General features: G+C 47.5%; 2 protein-coding genes across 6 annotated transcripts in view; one reads left to right on the top strand and one right to left on the bottom strand.

Moving 5' to 3' along the window:
- Positions 1–3,856, top strand: part of sema5ba (sema domain, seven thrombospondin repeats (type 1 and type 1-like), transmembrane domain (TM) and short cytoplasmic domain, (semaphorin) 5Ba) — a 105,183-nt gene extending 101,327 nt beyond the window's left edge. For all 5 annotated transcript variants that reach the window (XM_077001767.1, XM_077001770.1, XM_077001771.1 and 2 more), the window contains one exon: positions 1,452–3,856. In XM_077001767.1, the coding sequence (XP_076857882.1) occupies positions 1,452–1,619 (168 nt within the window). In that variant the 3' untranslated portion in view covers positions 1,620–3,856. The remainder of the gene's footprint in view (positions 1–1,451) is intronic.
- A 10,490-nt stretch (positions 3,857–14,346) lies between these two features.
- Positions 14,347–26,487, bottom strand: part of slc49a4 (solute carrier family 49 member 4) — a 31,123-nt gene continuing 18,982 nt past the window's right edge. Inside the window, exons 6-9 of the mRNA XM_077001772.1 lie at positions 24,783–24,850; positions 22,183–22,310; positions 21,622–21,804; positions 14,347–16,554 (exon numbers count right to left, since the gene is read on the bottom strand). Of these exons, the coding sequence (XP_076857887.1) occupies positions 16,439–16,554; positions 21,622–21,804; positions 22,183–22,310; positions 24,783–24,850 (495 nt within the window). The 3' untranslated portion in view covers positions 14,347–16,438. The remainder of the gene's footprint in view (positions 16,555–21,621; positions 21,805–22,182; positions 22,311–24,782; positions 24,851–26,487) is intronic.

A 26,487-nucleotide genomic window follows, 5' to 3' on the forward strand; every position in this document is an offset into this window, starting at 1 on the left:
TGCTAAGTGTTCCTTTGTAGACTTCATTACAGTAGCACAACAGACATAACCCCTGAGATACGGTTCCTTCTGCCGATTCAAACCTTTCTGCGATGTAACCCCATTTCTTATCTGCTGTGTAACCCCATGCCTCCCCCATGTATTTGAACAAAAACCCCCCACTGGCAAACGGAGACTTGCTTAGCAGGTAGAGCACAAGGAGAGACATCAAACTTCCATTAATAATGGCGTTTTCGGTGCGCTGGGACCGTTGTTTGTTTTGTGTGAGATGTGAAGCTGGAGGTGTTTGATGGCTGGAAGATGAGAGGCACTTATGCTTCTTCCCCCGTGGTGCGTCTCTTAGCGGCTTCTCGCTGGTTCCAACACGCTTGCTCTCGCCCGCCCGTTATTAATGGCCTCCATTAGGCTGTTTAAGCAGCAGCCGTCTGGCGCGCCCTGCGGCCCATTGTGACTGATTGTGGGGGCCGACTAATTAGCAGCGCTCGTCTGGCTCCGCCCGTGGCCCGTCTGGCTCCGCCCGTGGCCCGTCTGGCTCCGCCCGTGCCCCCCCAAACCCCCCCCCCCCCCCCCCGCGTGCCTTTCGCTATGCCTCGCATCGATCCACCGGCTCCGAGCAAGTTACGCACTCCGCCTCGACACTTTGGGATGAAAGGGACCGAAAAGTCACACGGGAGGGGGCGGGCGTCGATCCGCTGCGTGCGTCTGCGAGTCGACGGTGCGCTCGGCAGCTCTCGACGACAGCCGTGACGAGCAGCATCTGCCGTGAGACACACTTTAATTAGACCAGCGAAGCTTGTGTCACTGAGCAACAGGGAGAAAGCCCAGATGTTTATCCCGTGAGGTCCAGCAGATGAGACTCCTGTCGTATCTCCGTTAATCCAACATCCTCTTCGCCGTCCCCCATGGCGCGGGGTACAAGTGTGCGTTTGCTTTTGTGATTGGCTCTGATTGAGGGCTGTTGTGGAACACCCATCAGACAGGCGGCCCAGACAAACGCCCGTGCTCATTATGCTGCACGGTGGGCCGTCGTTGTGCGGAGCGTGTCACCCTGCGATCGCTGCTGAATCGCGCCTGCTTCCTACCCCCCACGCCCCCCCCCCCCCCCCCCCCGCCAATTATACGCCCCTCGCCGCCGTCGAGCTGCTGAGATAAATGACATTTCTCGAGAGCAGTGCCGAGTGTTCGCATGCTACTTTCATCCATGACCCACAAGTCTATTGCTTTTGAATTATTCACCTGCTCTTCTGCGAGTGTCAGTCTGACGATATTTATAGAGCTGGCTGGAAAAGGTGCGGAGAGCTCACACTCGTGACCCTGAGTCTCTTGCACGAAGCATGTGGGATCTCATAGACCCACCGCTGTAAGATCTCACCATCTGCTCGATGGTGGGAAGTTTCAGCCAGTCCTCACACCCTCCGTCCTAACTGACCTCCATTTTGTGCCCACCACAGACGCTGAATAAGAACAATCTGCTTCCAGACGAGAGGACCAACTTCTTCCCATCGCCGCTCCAGCAGACGAACGTCTACACCACCACGTATTACCCCACCACCCTGGGGAAGTACGACTACCGGCCAGACTCCTCCCCCTCCCCCTGCAGGACCTACAACCACAGCTGAGACCTTAGCCCCGCCCCTTAGCTCCATCGCCATGGTGACAGGGGAGTGATGACACTCTGAACCTCTTTTCTCAAACTCTTACCATGAGCACTTCCAGAGCTCTAGGAGACAAACGAGTGGAGGAGCCTTCCAGGAGTGGGAGAGCTTTCCAGGAACGTTCTGTCAAGTCCTCGCAAACCCCCCCCACCCCCCCTCCTCCCCTCGGAGGATATGAGCATGTCAACTAAATCATGGCTAATATGGTCCGACGGATAAAGGACCACGTACCAGTATTTGGAATGGCACTCTTTCCCACGGAATGCGTTCGATCATGTAGCTACACTGATATCAATGATTTATTCACCATCTATCTCTGTGGAACTCTTTTAACCGAAAAGGTTTTCATGCATATGCATTAAAAATGAACCTGTAAAACTGAACCCCCCTCTCTTCCAGCAGATGCCACATGCACCAATCCAGTAGACATCTTACAAAAAAAACTGAAACCTCTCCACTGGCAACTGTTGTGTCCTTGTTTCAGTGCAAGGAGAACCAATGGTTTAAGAGCAGCACGTGACATCACCGGACACAAACGCAACAGGCCCTAAGACCCTGGGGCTGGATGGCTCAGCTCTCAGAGCTGCAGCTGCAGACAGGAAAGCAGGTCCCAGTCACTGGAGCATGCAGACCTGATCCGGTCCAGCGTCTGGACCGCCGGGCCTGTGGGGTGAGACGTCGGCCCAGACGGCACTTGTGCCGACGCGGACCAAACGTCACCCCCGTCTGGCTGGGCTCGGAGATGGAGCAATTGGGAACGCCACCAGTGCCTGGACGCTCTGGAGACAGCTCGGACCAGCCATCTTCTCCTTCAGCTCTCCCGTGGAGCACGTTCAGATCTTAAAAACGTTCTACTGAATAGTGAAAGGCCTTGGTGGTTATATCAGATACGACAAGGTTGGACTATATTTTAATATGGAACATTGTAGAAAATACTGATCGCTTGGCACTTGTTTTTTAAGGTTATTTTAAAGAGGGAATTGTTTGGACTTTATTTGAAATGAAGTAGGGAAGGTGGATGTTAGGTTTCATTTAAGGTATTCACACGTCAATGGGGATGAGTTCATCACGGTCATCTTCCTCACATTTAGATGCAAGTATTATTTCCTACTGTTTAGAAGTTTATTATTAACCATCATTTTCAAAACATGAGGCACATTATACATCATTAATTGTTACTATCAAGTATTCATTTTGTCCTTCAGGCTCTAACAGCAAACCTATTTTCACCAGGATCTGACATTGTGTGTGTGTGTGTGTGTGTGTGAGTGTGTGTGTGTGAGTGCGCGTGCATATGCATTTGTGTGCATGGGTATGCGTGAGTGTCCGTATGATAATATAGGAATGAATAGGGTCATGTTTTATACAGTGTAATAAAAATAATGGGGTCGTGTAAAAGAGGAATGCACTTTTTTCTCAATTTTTTACATCACCTCATCAGCATCGTATCTGAGAGCTGAGACACTGCATAGCCCCCCGTGTTCCATGCACAAACGCCATTAAAAAGTGAAAAGGATATGATCGTCACTGGGCTAAGATAGTATTTATAGTGAGCTTGATTTGTAATGAGCTTTGGGAGAACTCAGCTATTTTTATTATGCTTGTCAAACGAATGCAGGCAGAAGTGCTTTTTAGTTCAACTAAGCACGAATGCTCGATTTTGTACATAGGTAATGCCCCATGGTACGTAAAGGTTAGTGGAATGTACATGTATATTGTAAAGCTAACACTGTTTTTTCACAGGCCTTATAGTTGTAAAATAATATGTTCAGCAGCTGTGTATATACCAACTCCAGGGAGAGTGTGGGGATGGTGTGGTACGGTGGGCCCAGCACTACAGCTCTGTTCCAGCCCAAAGGCAGAACCTGTCCAGCACTGGGCTTCAAAACAGAACCCAGCTCGCTTGAATTCCCAGTCTAACTCCTCCTGTTCCTCAAGGCAACACGCCCGATTCGTTTGGTTGCTAAGTCAATATAGTGTAGTGGTTTTTTTTTTCTTCAGATTTCAACATTTGCATCAAAGGTGGTGCTTATAAGCCCTACCACAGGGTGTTTTGGACAAAGCTAATGATCCAGAGTTTCAAGCGTAACTTTTCAGCTATTTGGACGGCATCATGTTACCAAGTGCCTGCATGAGTTAAAACTATGGCCAAACATACTAAATTCTGTAAAAAAAAAAAAAAAACAAAACAAAAAAAACAACAGCAGCAGTGTTATTTTGCAGCTACACAAAATAGGATGCCCCCTATTGGCCAGGCAGGGAGTCAGGTGACATTCCCACTAGCCTCCATCCCCACAAGGCTCGGTGCCCTTCTATGCAACTGACCTGTTGGTACTGTTAGATATGTGATGTAGACTGTAATCACTGCCTTTTAGACACTGTGAATTTTTTTGTACTCTATATTTTTGTATATTGTACATTGTAAAAGATATTAAACCATGATGCCAACTCGATGTCTAACGGACTGGTACTTTCACCGCGTTATCGTTATTGGTGTCGGCTGTCCTGTTGTCTGCAGAGACGTAAATCTTTTCCGAGTCATCGCGGTTTTTAGGTCACGTTCCCGTATCAGTCGTCGGGCTTTGACCGTGTCCCTTTTGTTTGTGCTGGGTTTTGATTGGCTAGCCACAGCAGGCTGAATGATATCGGACTCCTGCGATCAGGACACCTGGATCGGTCACGATCCCGCAGAGGAGCTCTGCTGAGAGGTGGGAGGATTTCAGGATTTTGCATGCGAGTTTTCCTGCACAAGCTTTGGTTGGTAGGCATTATTCTTAAAACCACCGTCTCCACTGCTGTGTGCACACAGATAATAGAGTAGGCATCACGGTGTGAGATTTATTTACACCGGGGATAATGCGAGTAGCAAGGCTTGTGTGCGATCTAACTCATTGAAATGCAGCGCCTGTGTATTGAAGCACTGGGTGTTGAGTTAAGGTGTTTGGAACAGGTCTGGATTAGAAAGCAGAGCTCGTAGGAGTTTGGGACTTCCTGACAGGCAGGCATTAAGACCGTCCAGGTCATAGGCACGGTCTCGTATTCAAAGCCGCTCTTACCAGTTTAAACCATCACTAAACATTTCCCCATTGCTTCTTTGTCCTTGTAAGCACAAGTGGTGGCAGATTAATGAACCTTTTTGCTATTTCAGTACAGGCTTTTAAAATGAAATGACCTCATCGATTGGTGAACTGTGTTCCAAATGCCCATACAGCAAATAAATCCCTTAATAACACATTATTTATGTTTGCACAGACTGAATCGCCATGGCCTGTTGGGTTTCAGTGCTGCATCTCCTGAGCAGGCAGTGAGGATGACGATGGAATTCTTTCTGGATTGTCACGCAAACAGGCTGCATCCTGAAAGCGTGTCGAACTCGCATTTCTCCGCGCCGTCGCCGCGGCAGCCGAACACACCGTCCTTGCCCGCGCTGACGGGATGGTGTCCTGGCTCCGATTCACCATGACACCACTGCTCTTCATTGTTTGCAAGACTGACTGGTAAAGGTCAATAGCTTTTCACATCAAGAATTCGGTCTCATGTTCCTATTAAGGTTCAGCGTGTTACCTAGCTAGCCGACTTATACCAAGAATGCTTTTTCCGCCGGTATGTTACATGAGGAGACGACCTTGAGACCTGATCCCACCTTGACTCGGTAGGCTCAGGAAAGCTGAAGTTGCCAGATAGGGACGTTCCTCCTCCTCCTCCGTGGAGCAGCTCAGCCAGGAGCAGCAGTGGGGCGTCCATCTGCGCTCAAACCACACAGAGACGGGCGGGACCGCCTCCGCGGAACTCAAAAGCGGCTTTTATTGATGAGTGCGGGCCGGTATCAGTCAGCCGCTATCTGCCGACGGACCCGCGCTGACGGATTGCCACCACCACCTTTCCTCCCCGAGCAGGCGGCCCGGCCCCTGCGCCAGAACGGATCGGGACACGGCCGACTGGCGTGGGCCGAGCCAGAAGCTCCAGAGGGCAGAGGGGGAGGGCGGTGGAGGAGGAGACCAATCTCACGCCGATGCTGGCTGAGGTTTCGAGCAACCGCGCCTGGATCCTGCCACGATTTTCCTGCCCCGTTCGTGCACGCACAGCCCGGACGTGGGCGTTTGTCATCACCTTGCTCATCCAGGCTTAATCGTAGATTTCTAGCACATTCCCCACACATTAATCAATAGAGATCCTCAAACGGACAGCATGTGGACAGCTATTTTCCGTCCAAATGCAGAAGCTCAGGGCAGCGGCGCCGAGATCATCACACGGCGTCCATTACACACCCACAAGCCTGTGATGGGATGTCCAATCTACCATCTTCATCCAGAAGTTGAGAAGATCAAACGAGCAACAATCACAGCTGTCAGCCGATTATATCGGATGAAGCTCACTGCATGGGTCTGCACGTGTTTCTTGGTGTCCGTAACTTCTAGCATGAACCTTCTACTCCGTGGGATCACTGTTGACTCCCAGGTCTACTCCAGTTTTCATGTTAAAATGGAGTTGACTACAGAGACAACAGAAAGCATCTGAGCCGCATTAGCCTCTTGTTTTAGTGATGTGAGAGAACAAAGCAGATGTCGGGCCTCCAGGAGGGTGTAGCCAGAAACATGTGTTCTCGTTTACGAGAACAACAGATCACACCATTTCACATCTCTGAGGTGGAAATGGTTTTCGATCACAGTAAAATCTTGATTGCACAGTTCTGGGAAAGAGAAATATCAGTTACACCGCCCCAGCACAACAAACGCTTGAAACTCACTTGTTGTGCTGACTAGTTGTAATTGAGTTTCACTGAAGTAATGAAAAAAAAAAAGAACTATTGAAGTGGAAGAATGAAAAATCTGTTTTTAAGAGATGTATAGAATGGTGAATTATGAAATAGAATATAAAATGGATGTCTCCTATGTAAAGGTGGATTGTTTGGGTTCAGAAATTAACAATCCAGTATTCTGCTCCTTCTAATCAGCACAAGGCACCATGTAGTCAGTAATTGAACGCTGTGGCTCTCTGCTATTATGGCAGAATCACAGAACCATGTACACAGTGAACCTCTACGGAAACCAGAGTTTGATCATTTTGACTGCCTCTGAGCCCACATTCTGAACCAATGCTGATTTAAACGACGTTACCCACCATGGACACACAATTCTGAAAACTGTACAAAAACTGTACAAAACTCTTCAAACATATTTTAAATGAAATAAGACCCTGCAAGAGGGCTTCCTGCCCTTTTTGAGTCTACCAAGCCCTCAAAAGCATCTCACAATGCCCATTCTACAACAGCAGCGGTCCCATCGATGTTGTCACGGTCACAGAAATGACCTCTGCTCTCCGTGATGTCTATGTGCCAGGTGTTGTGCTGAATTGCGACCCCTCGGCAGAATCCGACTCCCCTCGTTTGCACGCGCATAAACACGCTACAGATGAACAATAACATACTTGCTGTACCGAAGTTCACCTCTGACCACGTTACTTCATAGTACAGTATTACTTTGTTCCTCCTCATTACTGCCAACCTTACATCTTATATATCTTATTGACAACCTGTATCCTTTTTAATGAGATATTTGCAAAATATTCCCCAGTTATGCCTAATTATCTAGTTAGGACAAAACTAGTGTGCTCAATGAACTAAGTTATAATCATAATAGGCTACTCACAGGGGGATGTGTGAGGTTATTCCATATAAAGCACATGTCTACATTCAACAAGGGTTATTTTAATAAGGTATCATTTTGGTGATGACAACACGATGCCTGCTGAAATTATACTCCCGAATATCATCTGTAACGTCTTTATGTGTGTGCAAACGAGGGGAGTGCGGCCGAGGGCTCGGAACTGGGCACAACACCTGTGCTAATGTAATGAAACCACATGGCTTTGTGCAGTTTGAAGCATCTTTGAACAAGTTACTGGGTGGTGCCAATGCAAAATCGGTTTAATTAGCACCTTCTAGCATATTTGCAAAACGTGAAACTATTTTTGAGAATGGAGATACGTGTAAATCAAAACGAATGGACCGGTACAAACAGACGGTGAGATTTTAAATCACGCTAGAAGTCCAACATAATTAAGATACACAGAGCTAACGTAGCGACTGCTTTTGATTTATTTTTCTTTTGATGTTCTGTCACCGTCTAAACTTATCACTTGTTCTTTTGTTTTTCCCCACAGCACATTATATATTATTGTTTTAAACCCCTAATCTCTACATCAGCTAACAGCTTTTCAGTTTTCAGCGTATGTTTCCGATGGGTCCTGGTCGTTATGATTATTACGTGATGACATTCACTACACATGCATTTCACAGGAATGCACAGGTGAACAAAGTCTCCCTTAGGAAATCTGAGTGTACTTGGCCATATAATAATACCACTCAGGGCCTAAAGCACACCAACGCCTCCCTGTGATAGCACTGGTTACACTCAAAACACTCAAATCATTGGAAAGCAACAAAAAAAATCATATAGGCTATACTGATTGGCTGGTCTTTCAAACTGGCACAGGTTTGTGCTCAGACACCATATATAAACTCAAGCCCTTCTCATTAGCATGTATGGAGGTGGTCTAATGCAATTATTTGTTAAGGGTGTATGACAGGAGAGAATGGGTGGGAAATGGAGCCACTGGGCAGTGATGGAGTAGCTATGCGTTTTCCAGGAGGGTTCCCGTTAATGAAAGTAAGAGGAGGCCAAATGATGTTAAATGACTACACTGAGCACATGCATTTTGAACTAAAAGGCACCTCTATTTATATGCTCCAAGCATAGAAAATAAATAAGACGAAATCGGCACGTCACCAGAACTCATTTGGATGGCGTCAGATAATATTTGTTCAACAAGGTATTGATTTAACAAGGATTATTTAATCCATTTAACTACCTGACAGTTTTCATGAGTGACGAATGGTCTGACTGGCAGTAACAATGATGGCTAGAGTATTGCTGACAACGGAAAAATACTTGAGAAGGACACTGCTGGTGCTCAAGGAAACAAATAGTCTTTAAGTAAGAAGGTCCATTTCTCTGGCTCTCAGAAGAGCTCCAGCATCAATTATGGTAAACGAAGATAAATAGTACTAACGCCAAATGGCATGCAAAAAGTACTGTACCGACACTGGCAAACACAAAAGTTAAAATGCCCTTTGTTTCAGCGTAAGGTGGGGAATAAAATGTTAAAATCTGAATATCCAAATTATTTGGGATCTGTAACTCATATAAGGTTGCATATACATTTTTAGATCTAAGGCTGTGTTTGGACAGGCAGTAGCAGAATTTTTAAATTCTGATTGGGATCACACTCATATACCAACCAGCCCAATCATTAAGCAATTTCAATGTTTAAGCACTAATTCAATAAAATAAGGATGAAAATCTCATTTCTGTCAGTGGAGTCTACAACTGACAGGAGGAAGAAATAGGAACGGCTAAAATAATGAGCTTTGCACCTCTAACGTCTAAACCCCAGAGATGGGACGTGATCATTCCAGTAGTATTTTAGGCTCATTTACCCAACACCGCAATTCCAAATTTGTACAGGTGCTGGAAGTTAGTTAGTTGCAACTTAAAACTTAAACAGAAGAACTGATTATGATGAATAGATGTGTTGGTGTGTTTGCGTGTTCATTCCGCTTTGGCAGACTTTGGAAGCGCAATACTTTGAATTTTAAGAGGGGGCCTCTACAAAAGCATTTGGGTCATATTATCATGCATATTACACACTATTGTTATTCATGAGAAAGGCTGTGGTTGCCTTCAAGAACAGGTCTCCAGGTCCCTCTTGAGGCCGGACGTACTGGCATGTGACCAAGAAGGCGGTTTGTGGTTAAAGCACCTTGTGGCTCACTAAAGGGGCAAGTGGCAACTCTAAATCATTTATGTCACAGCAAACTCAGTTAGAAAATGCAGTGCAAGCCATTTTTTTGCCACCCCATGTAAACAGAAATGAACTTTGAAAGCATCTTGCTTTTGAACAAAGAGAAGCACTAGGTGCATTAAAGTCCCGCCAACGGGGACGTGAGAGCGGTGCTCAGTGTGGACGCGTCAGGACAAGCATCAGCCATTCCTCAAAGGCCCATTCACGCTGCTTTTAAGCAATTTCCACATCTTCTAAAAAATGGAACCCATTTTCCTCGACATCTCAGCAAAACGTGATGTGTTGACACGGTTTCAGTGGTAAAAAGGATTTGTTCATACCTCATAAACCGGATGTTAGGGAAAACCAATGTCATTTCAGAAAATTGATGCACACAGATTGTTACTTGAAGCACCAGGTTGGTGGAGATATAGGTGGTGAAATGGGAGCACATGGTAGGCACATGCTAAACATAATTCCCACAGACAGTGGGACGCTTATCACATGAAATAGCCCAATGAATTATGGACCTTTCTGTTTTTGGCAGTGTTTCACCTACTGTGAATATATTTAAGAGAGGAGAAAAAGACATGGCAGTTTAACACATAACTAAAGGACATAATTTATGCACTGTATATTATTTATTGAACAACCTGGACAACTTTATTTAATAACTTAGCATAGGGAGAATTGCAGATTTTTAATACAGACTTTAACATCAGACAATTTTCAGATGAAAATGTTAAATAACACTTGCAGCACAGTTAAATCCACTCATGAAGGAAACGTTTGAGCGTTTTCATTCTTGCACCATCAAACAAACTGATGTCTTTGCTGAACTGAATACCGACACTGAAGGCCGTACTCGCTCATGTTGAAGTAAGTGCACACCAGCATCAGGCAACCTCGCCAGGATGGCAGGAGAGAGAACGTGAAGGACAGGGGGAGACAGCCGGTCTCAGGAGATGATTGAACGCTCTAGTGGAGGCAAACCTGCCCGTGAAGCTTGGACACCTCGCTGCAGGAGACTGATCTGAACCAAAGGCACCTGTTTAAGAGAAGCAACAAAGAAGACCCTTGGTGACAGACTCATCACCGGGCTGACGTTCCCCGTCTGTGACGAGAAGCTTAAGCCACATCCCACGGGGAACACCGTGTCCGGCCAGCGTCTTATTGAAGGAAGCCTCTCCAGGGAAGGCCCACCTGTCAGGCCCAATCTGAAGCAGGAATCACGGACATCAGTAGAGGTGGCGGTCTCTGGAGGGAGCTTGCCACGACGAAAAGATTGATGAGACCGCCGTAAATCTATCGTGATTCAAGCAAGCGGGAAACAAAGGCCTGGCAACCGGTGACGATCGGCCACCTGCTTGGTGATGCCGCTGGTCAGCCCGGCATCGACCCGATTCTCCCCGAGCCTCCCCTCGGCTGAATGGACGACGGCAGATGCCGAGGATCAGCGCTTACGTTTATTCCCTCCCGTTACCTCAGCTTTGTGCTCTTGTCCTGAGCCCACATGCTCGGCCTCCATATGTTCGGAGAGCCCCGGCAAATCTGGACGCACTGGAGCAAACGAAAAAACGCCCGGTCCGTGCAGGAGTTGCGCTCACCACGCAAAGCTGCGGGGGCTGCAGAGGGCCTACCGCAGACATCAGGGTGGGACGCACCTGGCGGGGGCCAACGCACCTGCACCTGGACACTCGGTCTTCATTTGCCACCGCGGCGCTCTCACAAGCGCAGATCAAAGCGCTGCGTCCCGACCCGTCACCTTCCGCACCGCAGCCCCTCTCCGTCATTCCTCCGTGAAGCCTCCACGTCGCAACACGCACACCGGCGGCAGGGGAGGCTCGACACGCTGATCAAAGGTTCCTGCTCGCTTTGGTCTCTCGCACAGGAACACGAGCTTGTCTTTGATGAGCGGGAGCAGACGCCGAGGCCAGGCTCTACCGGGCCGGCCACGAGGCTTAATAAGTGAAGTGTGCCGTGGAGGTTGCCGACTCCAGACCCGCGTGCCGCTGCACGTGGTGGCCGGCGGAAGAAGGTGCGCTGTGATCTAAATTAATCACCTGCTTGATCAAAGAGGGAGCAGGTTCAGCTGATGCTCCGTCTCCACCCACCTGCTTCCTGCAATTGCCCGAGTCTCTGCAACATGGTTCTACACTTAGATCGGCCCCGTTAGGAGCTGCACAAGTGGATCTGAACCCGCCGCCTTCCTGTCCCCCGCAGGCCAAAGCCCAACGATGCACTGGGACGTCTCAACATGCGGGACACTGGTCCAGGCACCAGCACATATCGTCCCCCACTCGGAGCAGAGCCAGATGACTTTCCACACTGCAGAGCTGGCAATGAAGGGAGGGAGGTGGGGACACACACACACACACACACACACACACACACACACACACACCTGCCAACCCAACAGCAATACATTTAGCTCCACCTCGCTTCTATAATGCCCAACGCTTTTGAGCACATTCTGGCAGTTTTATAGGACAGGGTTATGTGTGAACACGAGCAGGTGGCTGAAATGCCAGAGAACGCTGATCCACCGATTGAGATTAGAGCTAATAAAACTCCCAGGAAATGTTCCAGTTAGGTGTAAGTATGACCTAACAGTGTGAAAGTTGCCAGATATATGGCAGATGTCTCCATGATCCCTCCGTCGCGTTTGCCTCTGATAATATCTCCATTAATGCAGCTGCATCACCGCCTTACTTACATCGCCTTTCCCCGTGTACTAAATATTTTCTGTCACAACATGGTTTTGTGTGTGTTTGTGAGCTCAAAATCAACAGTTATCTTCCAAATGTATTATACATTTAAAAAAGAAACTCCATTCATAACCAGCCAATTTTCTTACAATGTAATTAATTTACAACAAAATATAAAACAAAGTGATCCACCTAAGCCAGATGTCATATATTGACTCTCTGGGATTCTCATATCATTTGATGAATTTGTTGTAGCAATAACGTGATAATGGTCTGTGTGGGGCGTAATCCACCGGCAAGGCCTGGAACCCCTAGCAATGTTCTGGGCTTTATGTCTGAAAGGGGGCAACTTACGAGTCTGAAACTGAATGTTAATGCACTGTAAAACACACAGGAGCTACTGAACAAACAACAGCAACACATGTGGAATCACTTTGAATTACGTCGAAACAAATGTAGGCTACTTTACAAACTTCAAGCTTTAGCATTAAACACCTTTAGCACTAAGCACCTTTAGCATTAAACACTTTGTTGAACTGTAAAGTTAAAATTACAAACTAATTAGAAGTATTGAATAATATTTTATATAATATATATATTTTATATTCATCCTCTCTGAATTAATCACGCCTCTCACTGTTTACTGTCTGTGTTATCAATGCTGTATGTGCTATGGGGATTTTTTACATGCACACAGACTGTTGTCCTGTTTGTGAGAATAATCTGTGGTCATATTTTTTTGTCTCCTCCTAATGTTTATCTATGTTTCTCCATAATCTGTATGGCGGCGCCCGAAGCGTGGCCACTCCAGGTTCTCTGTGCTTTACACCGAGGTCCTGGGGAAACGGAATTTCCCATTTGTGGGATCAATAAAGGTTTATCTTATCTTATCTTAATAAGACTGAAATGTTTGACATCATGAATCCTAATGCAATGTTAAAGTTTTTCTCATGAGAAAAATGAAAAAAATTGGTATGTTCATAAACTACAGTAATCAGCAAATAACCCATCCAATTCACACCAATCCTCCATGACAAATTCCTTCTAGCCGAGAGAAAAGCCCAATTCCATCTCTGTCTTCTTGAGCCATCACCAGATTTTAATACCTCACACATGAACAATCCACAACGCGTAAGCTGCTCCGTTAAATGAGGCATTAAAAAGATGGAGCTCTTTTTCATAACACACAGGCTGTTTGTTGGACTTAAAGCCGGCAGAGCCCTCTGAGACACATGCCAAGATCAGAGGCTCTGCAGTCATGGATGCAGGAACGAAAACAAGAGCGAACGAAGGAGGGAGGAGTGTGAGAAGAAGTGAAGAGGTATCTGGGCCTCGGTGGACGGACATTGACGCCTATTACCATCTGCAGATGTGTAAAACACACCGACGGCAAGAGAGACGACGCAACAGAGTTTTTTTTTAACCAAATTGCTTGTCACTGAACGAAAACGCCAATTTAAAAGGAACAATCTTCTTCTAGAGATCTTGTAGTTATTACTTGTGTAGAAAAGCACGGCCACACACATTTGTGCTCTGAAATCTCCCATCCAAACACATTTAAATTGCCCTTCTTATTCATCTTTATTACTGTGAGAACAAAGATTTGTGATACGCCAATGCTTTTATAAAAAAGTTCTTATTTACAAAATAAACTATAGTTTTTTTTATTCCAGACATACCGATTACTGAGTCATGGCACAAATATCGCAGGGCATATAATAATGCTTTTTTCCTTATCAATATGATTTTGCACAAACCTGGTTCAGTACTAAAACAGAGTGATTAGATTCAATCACGCCAGGTGAAATCGTGACATGAAGCAGACACAGAACGCGTCTGCACAGAGTCCAGAGTCAGTTGTGGAGTTGAGGTCATAACCAACGGGTGGAGACTTCTCATACCCTTACATGCTCCAACACAGTGAGATCACGTTAACCAGAATATTCCATTCACGGGAACCGAGAGGAGCTGTCTCTTTGAAGAAAGCAAGCAAACTCTGGCCATTTATTAGGAGATATATTATTTATATTCTTTATTATGACACAGGTTAAGATGCGGTTAGGCGCAAATGCGTCAGGTGGCCTTCAGCCCAAGGTCTACACCAAACACTATCCGATATCACAGCGCCACCTGACGACATCCTTGAGCACAGAGGAAAACACAAGACTCGTTCTTCCAAAACAGGTTTTTAATAAGGTGCTGAAAATCACTTCCATAATATACAGAATTTGGATCAAAGATATGGACAAGAACACAGATCCTTAGAAATCCCGCCAGATTAACATTGCAATGAGAGAAAGAATGCAGGTACTGAACAAATCTCTGAAACGTAGACCGTCACAGTGGATAAGGAGAGGGAGCAAAACAGCACAGGTCATTAAGGCAACGATTCACAATGTGCAGGACGGAAGCCTTTAGCAGAAAAGAAAGGACACGCAGGCAACGCCCCCAGAGATGGACGCTCCATCAGTCAGATCTCTCCCTGCTGCACTGTGGAGTAGACGTGGACAAGATGAATGAAGATGTGGACCAGATAAATGAAGATTGGCAAAATATTCACAGATACCTTGTGGCCTCTGAGTAATAAGGTAAAAGTTCTTTTCCATCACTGTTGGCTGTAAATTAGTCCTTAAGGCCCGATATGGAAAGTCCGGGTCTACAGATTTAGTCCAGGTCAGGAATATCTGTGCCATCTTCTCCGTTAGAAGAAGATCGTTGGGGGATCTATTTAATCGGAATCCTTGAGACCTAATGTACTGAATTAAACATTCAGTCTCAGACAGACGTATGAACATAATCTAACTGGAGTTTGTGGCAGGAATCCTGTCAGACAAAGATAAGTAGTAAATGGACCAACACCAAAAACTACAAAACTTTCTCCTTTAAACTCTGATCACTGATTTGAGGAAGGGCTACGTCAGACAAATACGACTGCTTAAAGGAAAACGTCTCTTGAAAATGTTCATGTCATTAATAATTAATGAAAGCTTAAGAGAAGTCAGCATTATCCACAAGACATCGCATGAAGTGTTTCTACTTAATTATTCATGCGTTACCACTTAAGGTTTGTAGACAAAGTATTCCAAGAAACCTCTGCTGGTGTATAGAAAGAACTACATGTACAGCAGTTACTAATGCCAACTTTGAAATACCCTTCTCATATGCAGAACAAAAGTATTTAGATATATACTTCAAGTTTCCTCAACTATGTATGTATTAGTGTTTCTCCTCTCAAATAAATAAAAAAAAAATCAGTGTTTAAATTACAGTTAAAACTGTCCAAAGGAAGCTTGACTTTGCAAACTCCGGTGGCACAAAATACATAAATATATACTCTACTCATGGCTTCTGAAATGTCTGTGCAATTGACACCTGTTTGTATGCAGCAGGCGTAAAAAAGACCTGTATGAGCATGTGGAAAATCGCATAACCAAGTCCCTTCCTTTAGCAAGTCCCTTCCTTAAGGGCACACGGACAGTAGAGAGTTGTTCTCGGTCAAGGGCCGAGTACACACTCCGAACAGACTCTGTCCAATCACAGGCACCGAGGACCAGGACGGGAGACAGGATGATTAAATCACACATTGCATAATAATCGGTGTTTAAAGAGCAAATGAGAGGGAAGAGAGGATGGTTAGGATGCCCCTTGGTGATGGGTACCATCCTAGGTCCTATTAAGGGAGGAACCCGTAACCCACTCCTCGTCTGTCCTGGTTATGATCCAACACTAAAACACTAAGCTGTCCCTTGTTAGCACAGAGGCAAGACTACAATTATCCTCAATATTTCTAATAAATACAGGGTAGGATCAGAGGAGTCGTTACATGAAGCTAACTGTGCAACACGAGACTAGAGCCACTCACAATGATACAGTCCACAAACACGACAAAATTAGTTCATGTAAAACAAGATTTAAAAATACAAAAGGAGTTGCATCCAAATACCAACATGTCAAGTACAGATCAACAGCCCTACGGATCTAACCCTACGGATCTAACCCTACGGATCTAACCCTTGTGCTGATCATGGTGGTTATGATGCTGTCTGGATGCACAGTCCTGGACGTGTTATGACCACCACGTTCAGAAAAGATGCAAGCTCAGACAATTCGAAGAAATAGCGAGGAGAAAACATTGCACTTCCTGTCTTCGGGTTTGTCTTGCTTTTCGGGTTTTATTTTTGGGCACTGGCATCAGTCCTCATCTCCTGCTTCAGTAAGGAGTGACAGGCTCACTCAGACAGACACGAAGACGTCCAGGTAGAGGCGGTCGTAGGATTCCCTGAAGAGGATGACCAGCAGCAGGCTGAAGAGGCAAGAGCCCGCCACGCACCAATTTAACCAGGACAGCTCTGAAATGAGGGGGGGGGGGGCGAGAGAGAGGGCGAGAGAGGGCGAGGGGGGGGGGGGAGGGAGGGAGAAAGAGAGAGAGGGGGCAAGAGAGAGGGTGAGAGAGAGAGAGATAGGGAGAGGAAGAAAGAGAGGGAGGGAGAGAGAGAGGCAGAGAGAGAGAGAGAGAGTGAGTGCACAACATGAAAAATGACAAATTTCTTGGAGCAGGGCACACATCAGGTCTTGCTATAAAATATGCAGCAACATGTCATTGCCTGAGTCAGTCAGTGACAACCGTCTCTCTTCATTCTTACTTCTCAACTAAATCACCCCTACACACACACACACACACACACACACACACACACACACACAGAAAGACACACACACCTATCCCTACACACAGTCCTCTTTGCTAAATATGTTTACAGTTAATGTCATTAAAGCTGTTGTTTAATTATGTATGTTCCTACTATTGTATTATTGATGGTGATGGTATTTTATTATTAGCTTTGGATACTGTATTTTGAACAGTCATGCCATTAAAGCCATCTTGAGAGAGAGAGAGAGAGCGAGAGAGAGCGAGAGAGAGAGCTGAGCTGGTGTTCCCAATGAGACCACACTGTAGTAGACACAACAATAGAGACAGTCATCTCTGATTTTTATGAATGAATATCTGATGAGTGACCTAAACACTCCCCAGCTATTTCTCATTTATTTACATGAATGGAAAAGAGCTCAACGCCGCAAACACATTTGCTGCGTTACGTTGGCCATTAGAAGCAGTACAGTCATCTGAACACGTCTCCCAGATGTCTGCATTTGACATGAAGTTAGGAGCGTTCAGACAGACATGGAATTACAAACACACTGGTGAGGCTGTGAGGATTGTTCAGCTGTCATTTAATCCAATGAAATCTCGTTTTTCAGGAAAGGACAGCAGCATAACTGGTCTCTTGTCTCAGGGACGCATGTGAAGTGTCCAGCCCTGGTCGCTGAGGTGACCTCCAAACACTATCGACGACCCCAGAGTGTGTGCAGCACTATATATAACACCACCCAGGTCAAAGTCACAGGCCCCTTAATCCAATAGAGGAGCAGATTTCAATTTGACAGGCATTCTGAACTCAGATAACGGCTTGATCAATTGCCCCTGAAGTGAGCACTGCGATCAATGGGGGGGGGGATGGTGCAAGGGGCAGTGCATGCTGGGTCAGCCGCCCAGGCCCATTTGGAGCAAATGGTATGATTTAGCCGTGCGGCACAGTTCGCTGCAGCAAGAGCACGTGGAGAGTGGAGGGGAGGCACCGGGGGCCCTCGTCATAAGGCCACTCATTAATCAGGCCTCACGAGCCGATCGGCAGAGCCGGGCCCGGGGGCGGCGGGTTAATGGAGTTGTGTTTACCTGGCCGCTTCGGCCGAGCCACGCGCACACCCGGCCTCATCAATTCAGAATGGAGAGAAGAGGCGCTAGTGGTCATGATGAATGCTAACGAAGAACGAGGCGGCACCGCCCAGCGTTCGGCGGTAATCCAATCAGCACTGCTCAGCGCTCGCCGGTGAGCCAATCAGCACAATTGCGGTAAGTGCCTGACCCTCCAGTGCTAATGAAGAGGAGAGTGTTTAGAAGGAAAAGGAAAGAAAAGAAAACAAAAGAAAGAAGGAGGGTGGGGGGCCCCCGCCGGACATATATCGCACCCCCTCGCAGCTGGGGCAGAGGAGCACAGCTAGGGCAGAGCAGTTTCTACCTGTCTGCCCGTTTCATGCTTTAAGCTTTATTCCTTTGCCCAGAACTCCATGCCAGCTCTCAGGAGGTGGTGAGCTGGTGATTAAGGGCCTGGTTTAGGCCCGACACCTTCCTCCATTACTGGTGTCTTTTGGGATCTGGACGGCTCAGAGAGTGACAGTGTGCGGACGTGAGACGGACCCTGGGGACGCGAGTCCTCGCCGTGAGGTGCACTACGCGCTGCCGTCACCGAGCCGTGGTCCTCGTCGCCGCCATTTTTCTTAATTGTGGCCCATTCGGACTGACTATCAGCTGGACTCAGAACCCTGCCAGGCCCTTCTGTAGCGCTACAGGAGAGTAATGGCCAGCCTAATGGGTAGTGGGCTCAATTTTCTCTTCCTGTGAGGAAATTATCGCAGCACTAAAATCCACATCTTTTATACGTTTACACATGCTGCTACAGTCCATCATCCGCGGGAGAAGGAAAATGGGTCTATATGCATACACAGAAGACACTGGCAACATTATCCATGGCTCAGTATTTGCCTTTGCTTGTATATACAGATGAGCATGACCTCAGAAATCAAACACTTCCCTGCCAAGAGCAGCACGAGCCCTGAATCCCGCTACCCCTCAACTAATCCCGCTACCCCTCAACTAATCCCGCTACCCCTCAACTAAAAGGCCCCGATACCTTCAAAACGATCACGTGAAGCACGTGGACATGTGGGGAAAACCCAGTAACTATTTGCCCAAGCAAATTGAATTATCCCAGCGGAACACGGCAAGCTTTTACCCAGTCGGGTGGCATGAGAGAAGACCAGACCGGGACGACCGTGTCAGGTTTACTGCCACCTTTGGTCTCGAGGAGGGTCTTCCTGCTCTGTATTCTACCCGACCCTCACGGCAGAACAAGGAAGCAATCAAAAGTATGAACATCTCTCCCTCTTCACCCTCACGCACACTTTCGCACTCTAAACAAAACGAGCGGTGGTGGCAAGTGTCCAGCCGAGAGGTGCTGGGCTCACGCGGTGAACGCAAGAACCCTCCAGTGTTAACGTGAAAGTCAACGCAGCACGTCTGCTCCCATGGTGCCTTGTGCTCGAGTGCAGTCGTTTCAGCTCTGGATGGCCGAGGAACGTTTGAAAAAGTCACGGAAGGGAGTGGAACAGGGCTACGCCCTCCAACGCTAGTCTGGCGGTGTTGATCACCGAACTTTCCAGCCATATGAGCAACAAGATGGGGAGAAGACATTAATCACGGAAGAATAAAGAGCAGGATGGAGGAGTGAGTCATCGGGGCATATTGATCAATCAAAGCTGCACTTTAGGAAAGGGTGTAGCGCCATAGAAATGAACATTTGGGGATTCATCACCATGGCAGCATGCTCGGACTGACCTGGAAACCTTGAGAAAAATCCATTTGGCAGCGTCCTGCCATCACTTTGTTTAATGCGAAGGTTGTCAAGGGCCATGCCCAAAATACTATATGGGGGATTATGCTGATCAGTTCCTTGTGAAATTTATCGGTCACTGGCTTTTGCATTAATGTTTGTGCAGCAATTAAGAGCAGATGTTAACCATAACTTACTGTAAATCCATCTACCACACCCATCTATTCAAAAAGCTCAACCAACCATTAAACCTCTGAGGAGAGGGAACAATATTTCGGCGCATCTTGGTCCTGCCCAGTAAGCCCATCAGTGTCTGGTGTCGCTCTGTCTGCGGACCCGACCCTTGTCTAGAACTGTTTACTCAAGGAACACACTGCAGCATCCCCAAAGTACACAGATTGAAATATTTGGATGGCAGAGTGCAATTTTTAATAAATACACAGGGAATACTGTGACATCCAGCGAAAGCGGGAACAGGAGGGACGTTTCTGATGAAACACAGGGAAATGCAGAAGCTTCCGGAGCTCACACACAAATACCCAAACCCAGATATGAGCGGAAACTCTGCAAACTGTGTGTAGACGATACAGTCTCATGCGCTGTGCCCAGTCTCAGCTTGGTCTCAGCCAGTTGCCAACTCTTCCTCATCCTCAGTGACGAGAGTATCTCGTTTGTCAGTGTTCAGGACTGATATCGGAATCAGATATGGACGGCTGAGCCACGCTAAGCCCACTCGACGCGCGTTAATCTCTTCCCAGAGATCGTCGGGCGCAGTGGAGGATCGGATGAAGTTCCACCTCGTCCCTCGGCGGTGTCCGCCATCCTGCTTCCCCCGTCCCAGCGTAAATCCCACAGGCTGCCAATCGGAAGCCACGCACAGATCCCGCGATTGGCAGGCCGCGCGGAGCCTCCGGACAGGATGGGCCGATCGCCGTGGCCCCCGTAGCGCGGCGTAATCCATCATTTGTCGTGACGGCGAAATCCCAGTATGCATCATCAGAGATTAAGAGCCGCATGCGATCGTGGAGGACTCCCAACGCTGATGTGTATGCATGAGCACCTGTCCCCTGTCAAAAGAGAGAGGCAGAGCCACAGGCCGGGGGTGCCACGGTTCACGTCAGGCCGCCGTTAGCCAGCGGAGGGGCCCGTTCGCCGGTGGGCCCGCCAGCGGCGTGGGGGCAGCGAGGAAGAGGAGCTCGGATAGAATTATCAGGCAGCGCTCACTCACCACCTGCTTACCGGGAGGAGTCTGTCAACAAGTGCCTCATCAATATTCAACAGGAAGCTGCTATTTGCACGACAGGAGAGGAGGGAAAGTCTTGTCAGGCCCTGCGCACATTATTCACCATTCTGCTTGACTGGCTTTCGACTGAGCGGAGCGTTATGCTGGGGGGAGGGTGTGTAATCACCGCGCTGGGAGAACGAAGGACTGGAGACGTATTCCACATTTGCTTGTCGGCCCGAGACAGCAGGCTGAGTAAAATCCTCACCACTATTCTATACGTCTGGATGGTGCCTAGCCTGCTAACACTCTGTTTACCTAAGAAGTACCAGTGATATCATACAGAGCGTCAAAGTCACTCTTCAATCTGTCAGCAAACATTAACAGTCTAGCAAGTAAAACTGGAGCCCGGAATAATCATGTGGTCGGCTGGAACTTGGTCCCAGTCCTGTCTGTAAAACATAAACAAACTTATGACCAGTTCAACAAAGCTGCCAGCGAACTACGTAATAAATCCAAGCAAGCCTGCATCAAGCTGTCAGATCAGATTAGAGGAAAACAATATATGGTGCTCTAAGCATCATAAACACTATTAACTGAAGATAATCTTGTAAACACTAATTCTTGGAGTTAATCCCATGAGCATTAATCTCTTGAGTTAATCCCGTAAAAAAAATCCCTGTAGTTAATCCAGTGAGCACCAATCCCTAGAAATAATCCCACGAGCAACCCCATGACCTACTTACCTGTGGAGACTAGCGTGAGGAAGAAGAGAAGCAAGCCTGTGAAGAGGTTGCTGAGGAAGGTGACCACTCCGCAGGTGATGCCCTCGGGCACGGGGTACACCGTCTCGATGAAGAGCTCGAAGAAGATGGGAATGCTGCTGTTGATGAAGATGCCCACCAGGATGCAGGAGGTGTAGAGCGTGGCTGCAGACACATGGGAGCATGTGTTCACGCCTCCTTTCTCTCCACAGCAAACAATCAGGCGAAACAAATAGAAGGTGTGCCTTGATCGAACCCTAAAAGTCGCTAGAAGTTGATGAGCATTACAAACAGGTGGGCGGAGCTCTTGGACAGGATGGGGAGGGGCTACATGTGGCACATGTGCTCACCAGGTTGGGGGAGAACCATCTGGCCCCGGGGCCCTTAGACCTTAGTGTGTGAAGGAGATAAAGACGCAGGGGCCGGGCAGAGGATGATGGGATTCGGATCATCCGTGTGATGCAAGAGGATGAGCTTGTATCAGGGCTGCTACCACGGAACCAGACAGGCCCACATCCTCTCTGATCTGGATGGTATGCTTACCTTTAGTGGAGGGCAGGTGTGTGAGTGTGGTCAGGCAGGTGAGGGTGAACCAGGTGGCGGCCAGGGAGGCTCCCGCCAGCATCAGCACCACGATGACCTTTAGAATCCCTCGGATAGAGTCAGCAAATCTGCGGAGGCCCAGGAGGAGGTAGACAACAGGAAAGGCAGACACGTTAGCCAAAACCACCACTCCAGCCCGCCAAGCCAAGACGAAACTTTGTGCAGGTGTTGTTTCTGGCAGAAGTGTCGGAGCGGAGAGAAAAGCTCTCCTATTATTTTTAATAATATTATCTCCTATTTAAGTTGACTGACAACTTCAAGTTAAAAAAATAAAAATAAAAAAAGGTGTTTGATCCAAGTTGAACTCAGTCAGTCTGGACCTTTTTCTCCCCACGGCTCCCGCTCGCAAATTTCAATCAGCACCTGGTGTAATATTTAGATATAAAAGTGTTTCCAAAGTGTTTCTGTACAATGGAGCACTCAGGGGTATGAAAGGCACTGCTATGATCCTAACGGGTGCTGGTATGTTCAAGGTTCTTAATATAGACTGGCTCGAGCCCTACACTTTCCCATTTGCAAAAAAAAAAATGCCCCACAGGAACATAGCTGTTCACACTATACTGCTCAATAACCAGCAGGGAAAAATGAGTTTAATTACACAATGAAGCCCTCAAAAACCCTTTAAGCCTTTGAACAGTGAGCTATTGAAAAGAGCACTCTTTTAAAAGGCATGACCCGAGACTGTGGTAATGAATAATGTGAACATCAACTATATCCATTCGGTAATGGAAGGGCTGTATTCTGAGCCCTTGTGCACGGATTCTAGAAGGTTCTACCGGCCTGTGAGAGGAATACAAAGCTGCACTTTGCTGGGATAACTTCACAAAGATCCTACTCATTCTTCCAGATTCGATCTCGCATGACTACAGACACATACTCAGGGTGTAATACATTCTGACTATACCTCAAGTACATTATGATAGTGGGAGTTCTAGTAGTCTTCTTTCATAATTACCATACGAATCGATTACGCTGTATTGATTTTACTTGATGAGTAGTTTTGTATTCGTACATCCACGCTGTGAAATACTCTGCAGAGTAACGGCTCAAGGTTGTTTAACAGAATGTAAATAGCACCCGTCCGCCTTCACAGCACCACAGGAGAGACTGAGCTCCAAAATAAGGGGCACCATCGCAGAAATAACAAGCACAGTATGCAACCGAGACGAAGCGGTCCAAGCCAACAGCAGACTGCTCCCGTACTACGCTCAGGACACTGGAAACGGGAATACAAGTTTGAAGTCCAGCTCACTACCCTCAGGTCTGCAACGAAAGCCGCCATTTGCTTGAGGACTCTGTCCCTTTACAACAAGCTGTGTTGTGATATAAAATGGTGCAACGTCAGGTGTCTCTGCACAGCGGCACTTCCACTGGTGTGTGTGTGGGGGGGGGGTCTTTGGGACCAGGTCGATTTAAAAACAGCAGCCAACACGCCTGGAGCTCAGCGGTAATGCAGCCATTCGTCTGTGGCAGGCCGTGGCCCTCCGGGTCGGGCCGGGCCCTGCTGGGACAGGCTGGGCAGCAGGAGTGTGTGGGCCCCTAGTGTGCACATTTGCATGAGGGGAGGGGAGAGAGAGGCAACGTTGCTCAGGGAGGCCGTCATGGGCACCTCAGCACCTCACAGATGCTAATCTTCGCATCATGGCGGAGCAGGCTCCCAGTGCCAAGTCACACCTGTTGTGCCTCTCTGGTGCGTCTGTCTGGACCCAGACACACACGCGCCTGCTCACACTGCCACCCACACAGGGAGATGCACGCGTCCCCAGGCACTCGTGTGCAGCTACACTCGCGGACGCAAACCCGAGGGGAGCCAATTAGAAGGGTGTATGGTCGTGTGTCGCTAGGCCTCCTGGGTCTCCATCCAGACCATTCTCCGCTGTCTGAGTAACCACGGCACTCCACAGTGCTCACGTTTGCTGAGCACCTCCTGAATGATGGCTGCTCTAACCCACATCGCTAACCATGCTAACTCCAGCACTGCCCCTGCCCTAACCCCACATCGACTGACAGCAACTGATGGAAACGGCAAGAGTTATGCCCTAATTTTCCTAATTACAGCTTTTTCAAAATGTTAGCCATTCCCAGAACTGCTGATTGGGCCCAACAAGAGGCGTTTTTTCATCGACTGCAAACCAATCGCTGCCTCTCCGCACAAACGTCCATCTATCAGACCTCACCGCCCAGCCATTCCATTAGCATTTTCTGCTGCCGTACATCACAAAGCTGATTTCAATAAATTAAGATGGTGCGGAAAAATTAGTCTGGGAGCCTGGGAGAACGTGAACCTTCCGGAAAAAAATTAATAAATAAACGTCTTGGGCTTCACAAAGCTGACAGTGAGAAAATAATGTCTTTCAAGGTCAGTGAAGATCCAGAGATGGGAGCAATTTATCTTCATACAGCACCGGGCACCGGAGAGGCTGAAGTTATGTTGTGCATTTAAATGTGTCATAAGATACAAATGTACACGTTGGCTGCATGTGAGGCTTGAATATTAAATCATACCATGACACTTGTCTGCTCTTTAACGTGAAGCTTACCGTGCCATAGCTACTCCGAACACGCAGCCCCCGACAATGGACCAGAATCCAATCCATCCTGCATCTACCTGTTCATCGGCAAGACAGGGGAGAGAGACAGATACAATAAACAAATAAACACACAATAAACGCAGGGTTGGTCATCACTTGAGAAGCAGGAGCCACAAAGGCCAAATATGTAAATAAATAAACAAACAAACAAAAAAAGCAAACAAGCCGTCCACTCCAAGTAAACAAGCCATCCACTCCAAGGGCGACACCTGTCATCGGTCAGATGGCGTGACGGTGGGCTCAGAGCTGAAGCTAAGCACGGTGGCAAAGAAACGCGGCTCAGATGGACTGCGTTCTCAGGCAGATGTCCAATTATCACCTGTAGAGATCCCCACAGAAGGAGACCATTAAAGGTTCGGTTCAACGTCTGACATCCAGCACTGCCAAAAGGCGTAAGAGGAGTCTCAGTAAGATCGGTCTCTGTCCTGTGCTGTTTGGGAACTGCAATCTACTTATAAAAAAAAAAACTATGTGCATCTGTCCCTTAGGCTCAGACAGATTATTAACAGTCTTCATTCATCTGGAGCTTCTCAAAACGCCACGCTTACAAAACGCCACTTCAAGCCAGCTTAGCATTTACCTTAGAATTTACCCTAATTAGTCAAGCAAATACAAAGTTGTTTGGCTGCCAGCAGGCGTACCCAAACATTTCAGGTGGAGGAAAGGAGTTAATTAACAGCTATATTCTAACAGGATCCAGAAGAAGCGAGATTTGTTAATGCCGAGGCTTAAAGTTCCTGCTACATTCGTGTGTTTACAGCCCTTCAAGTTCTCTTGTTTGATGCCTGAAGGAAGCAAACACGACATCAGTCCTTGAAACAGGAGCTACCGCACAAACACCAGTTGCCTTGAGGTTTCATCAGCAAAAAACTACTTTCAAGACGTAGCCATTTAAAAAAAAATTTGGTTGGTTTTTTTTTTTTTTGTTTGTTTTCCCTGATTGCATTGCGTGCCCCAAATTGGCTGGTGACGTCCAAGAACAGAAGGTGCGACCCTAATCAGGGTGTGCAGCCACCACGAGCCGGCATGATGCCACTTAGTGGAGCAATCACACACGAGTGATGCGGCCAGAGTACCTGCTCTTAAACACTACTGGTTCCAGTCTCAGATTTCACTTGGGCGTTCTTGTCAAAATAAAAGCACGTGGACGACGGGCGTTCTGCGTCAGACCGGGTCCGGCGGTTCAATGAGCGACTCTGGACAAAACGAGGATCTTTGTTTCAGGGGTGGAAATGGCTCGGTGCTGCTGTCTGGACACTTCCACCTAATGCTTAGCGGATGAAACAGTTCTGATATCCAGCTCACCATCCGGAGGTTGAGCCGGTCTGAACACGAGCTGATATGATGCTGGACCGCCGCGGGGCAAGAGAGGGAGCTGTGAGAGCCACAGCGGCCAGTGGAGCACAAACAAGTTTGCACCTCTAGCGAGACCTGAGAACCGTGCACCGCCACAGGGGCGCTGGACAGGCAGCGCATCTGTGAGCCAGAGCCAATTAACAGACAGAAAAGGGATGTGCTGCTTCTGTATGACATCAGGAACCTGGGCGACGAAGGACCAATCAGATTACAGCCGTTAGTAGAAAGGGACGGAGATATCCTGTGCGCCTGCTCTGTGGACAGGCACGTGAAGGGTGACGGCGTACACACACCGCAG

The sequence above is a fragment of the Brachyhypopomus gauderio genome, chromosome 4, assembly GCF_052324685.1.
Source record: "Brachyhypopomus gauderio isolate BG-103 chromosome 4, BGAUD_0.2, whole genome shotgun sequence".
Taxonomy (NCBI): Eukaryota; Metazoa; Chordata; class Actinopteri; order Gymnotiformes; family Hypopomidae; genus Brachyhypopomus; species Brachyhypopomus gauderio.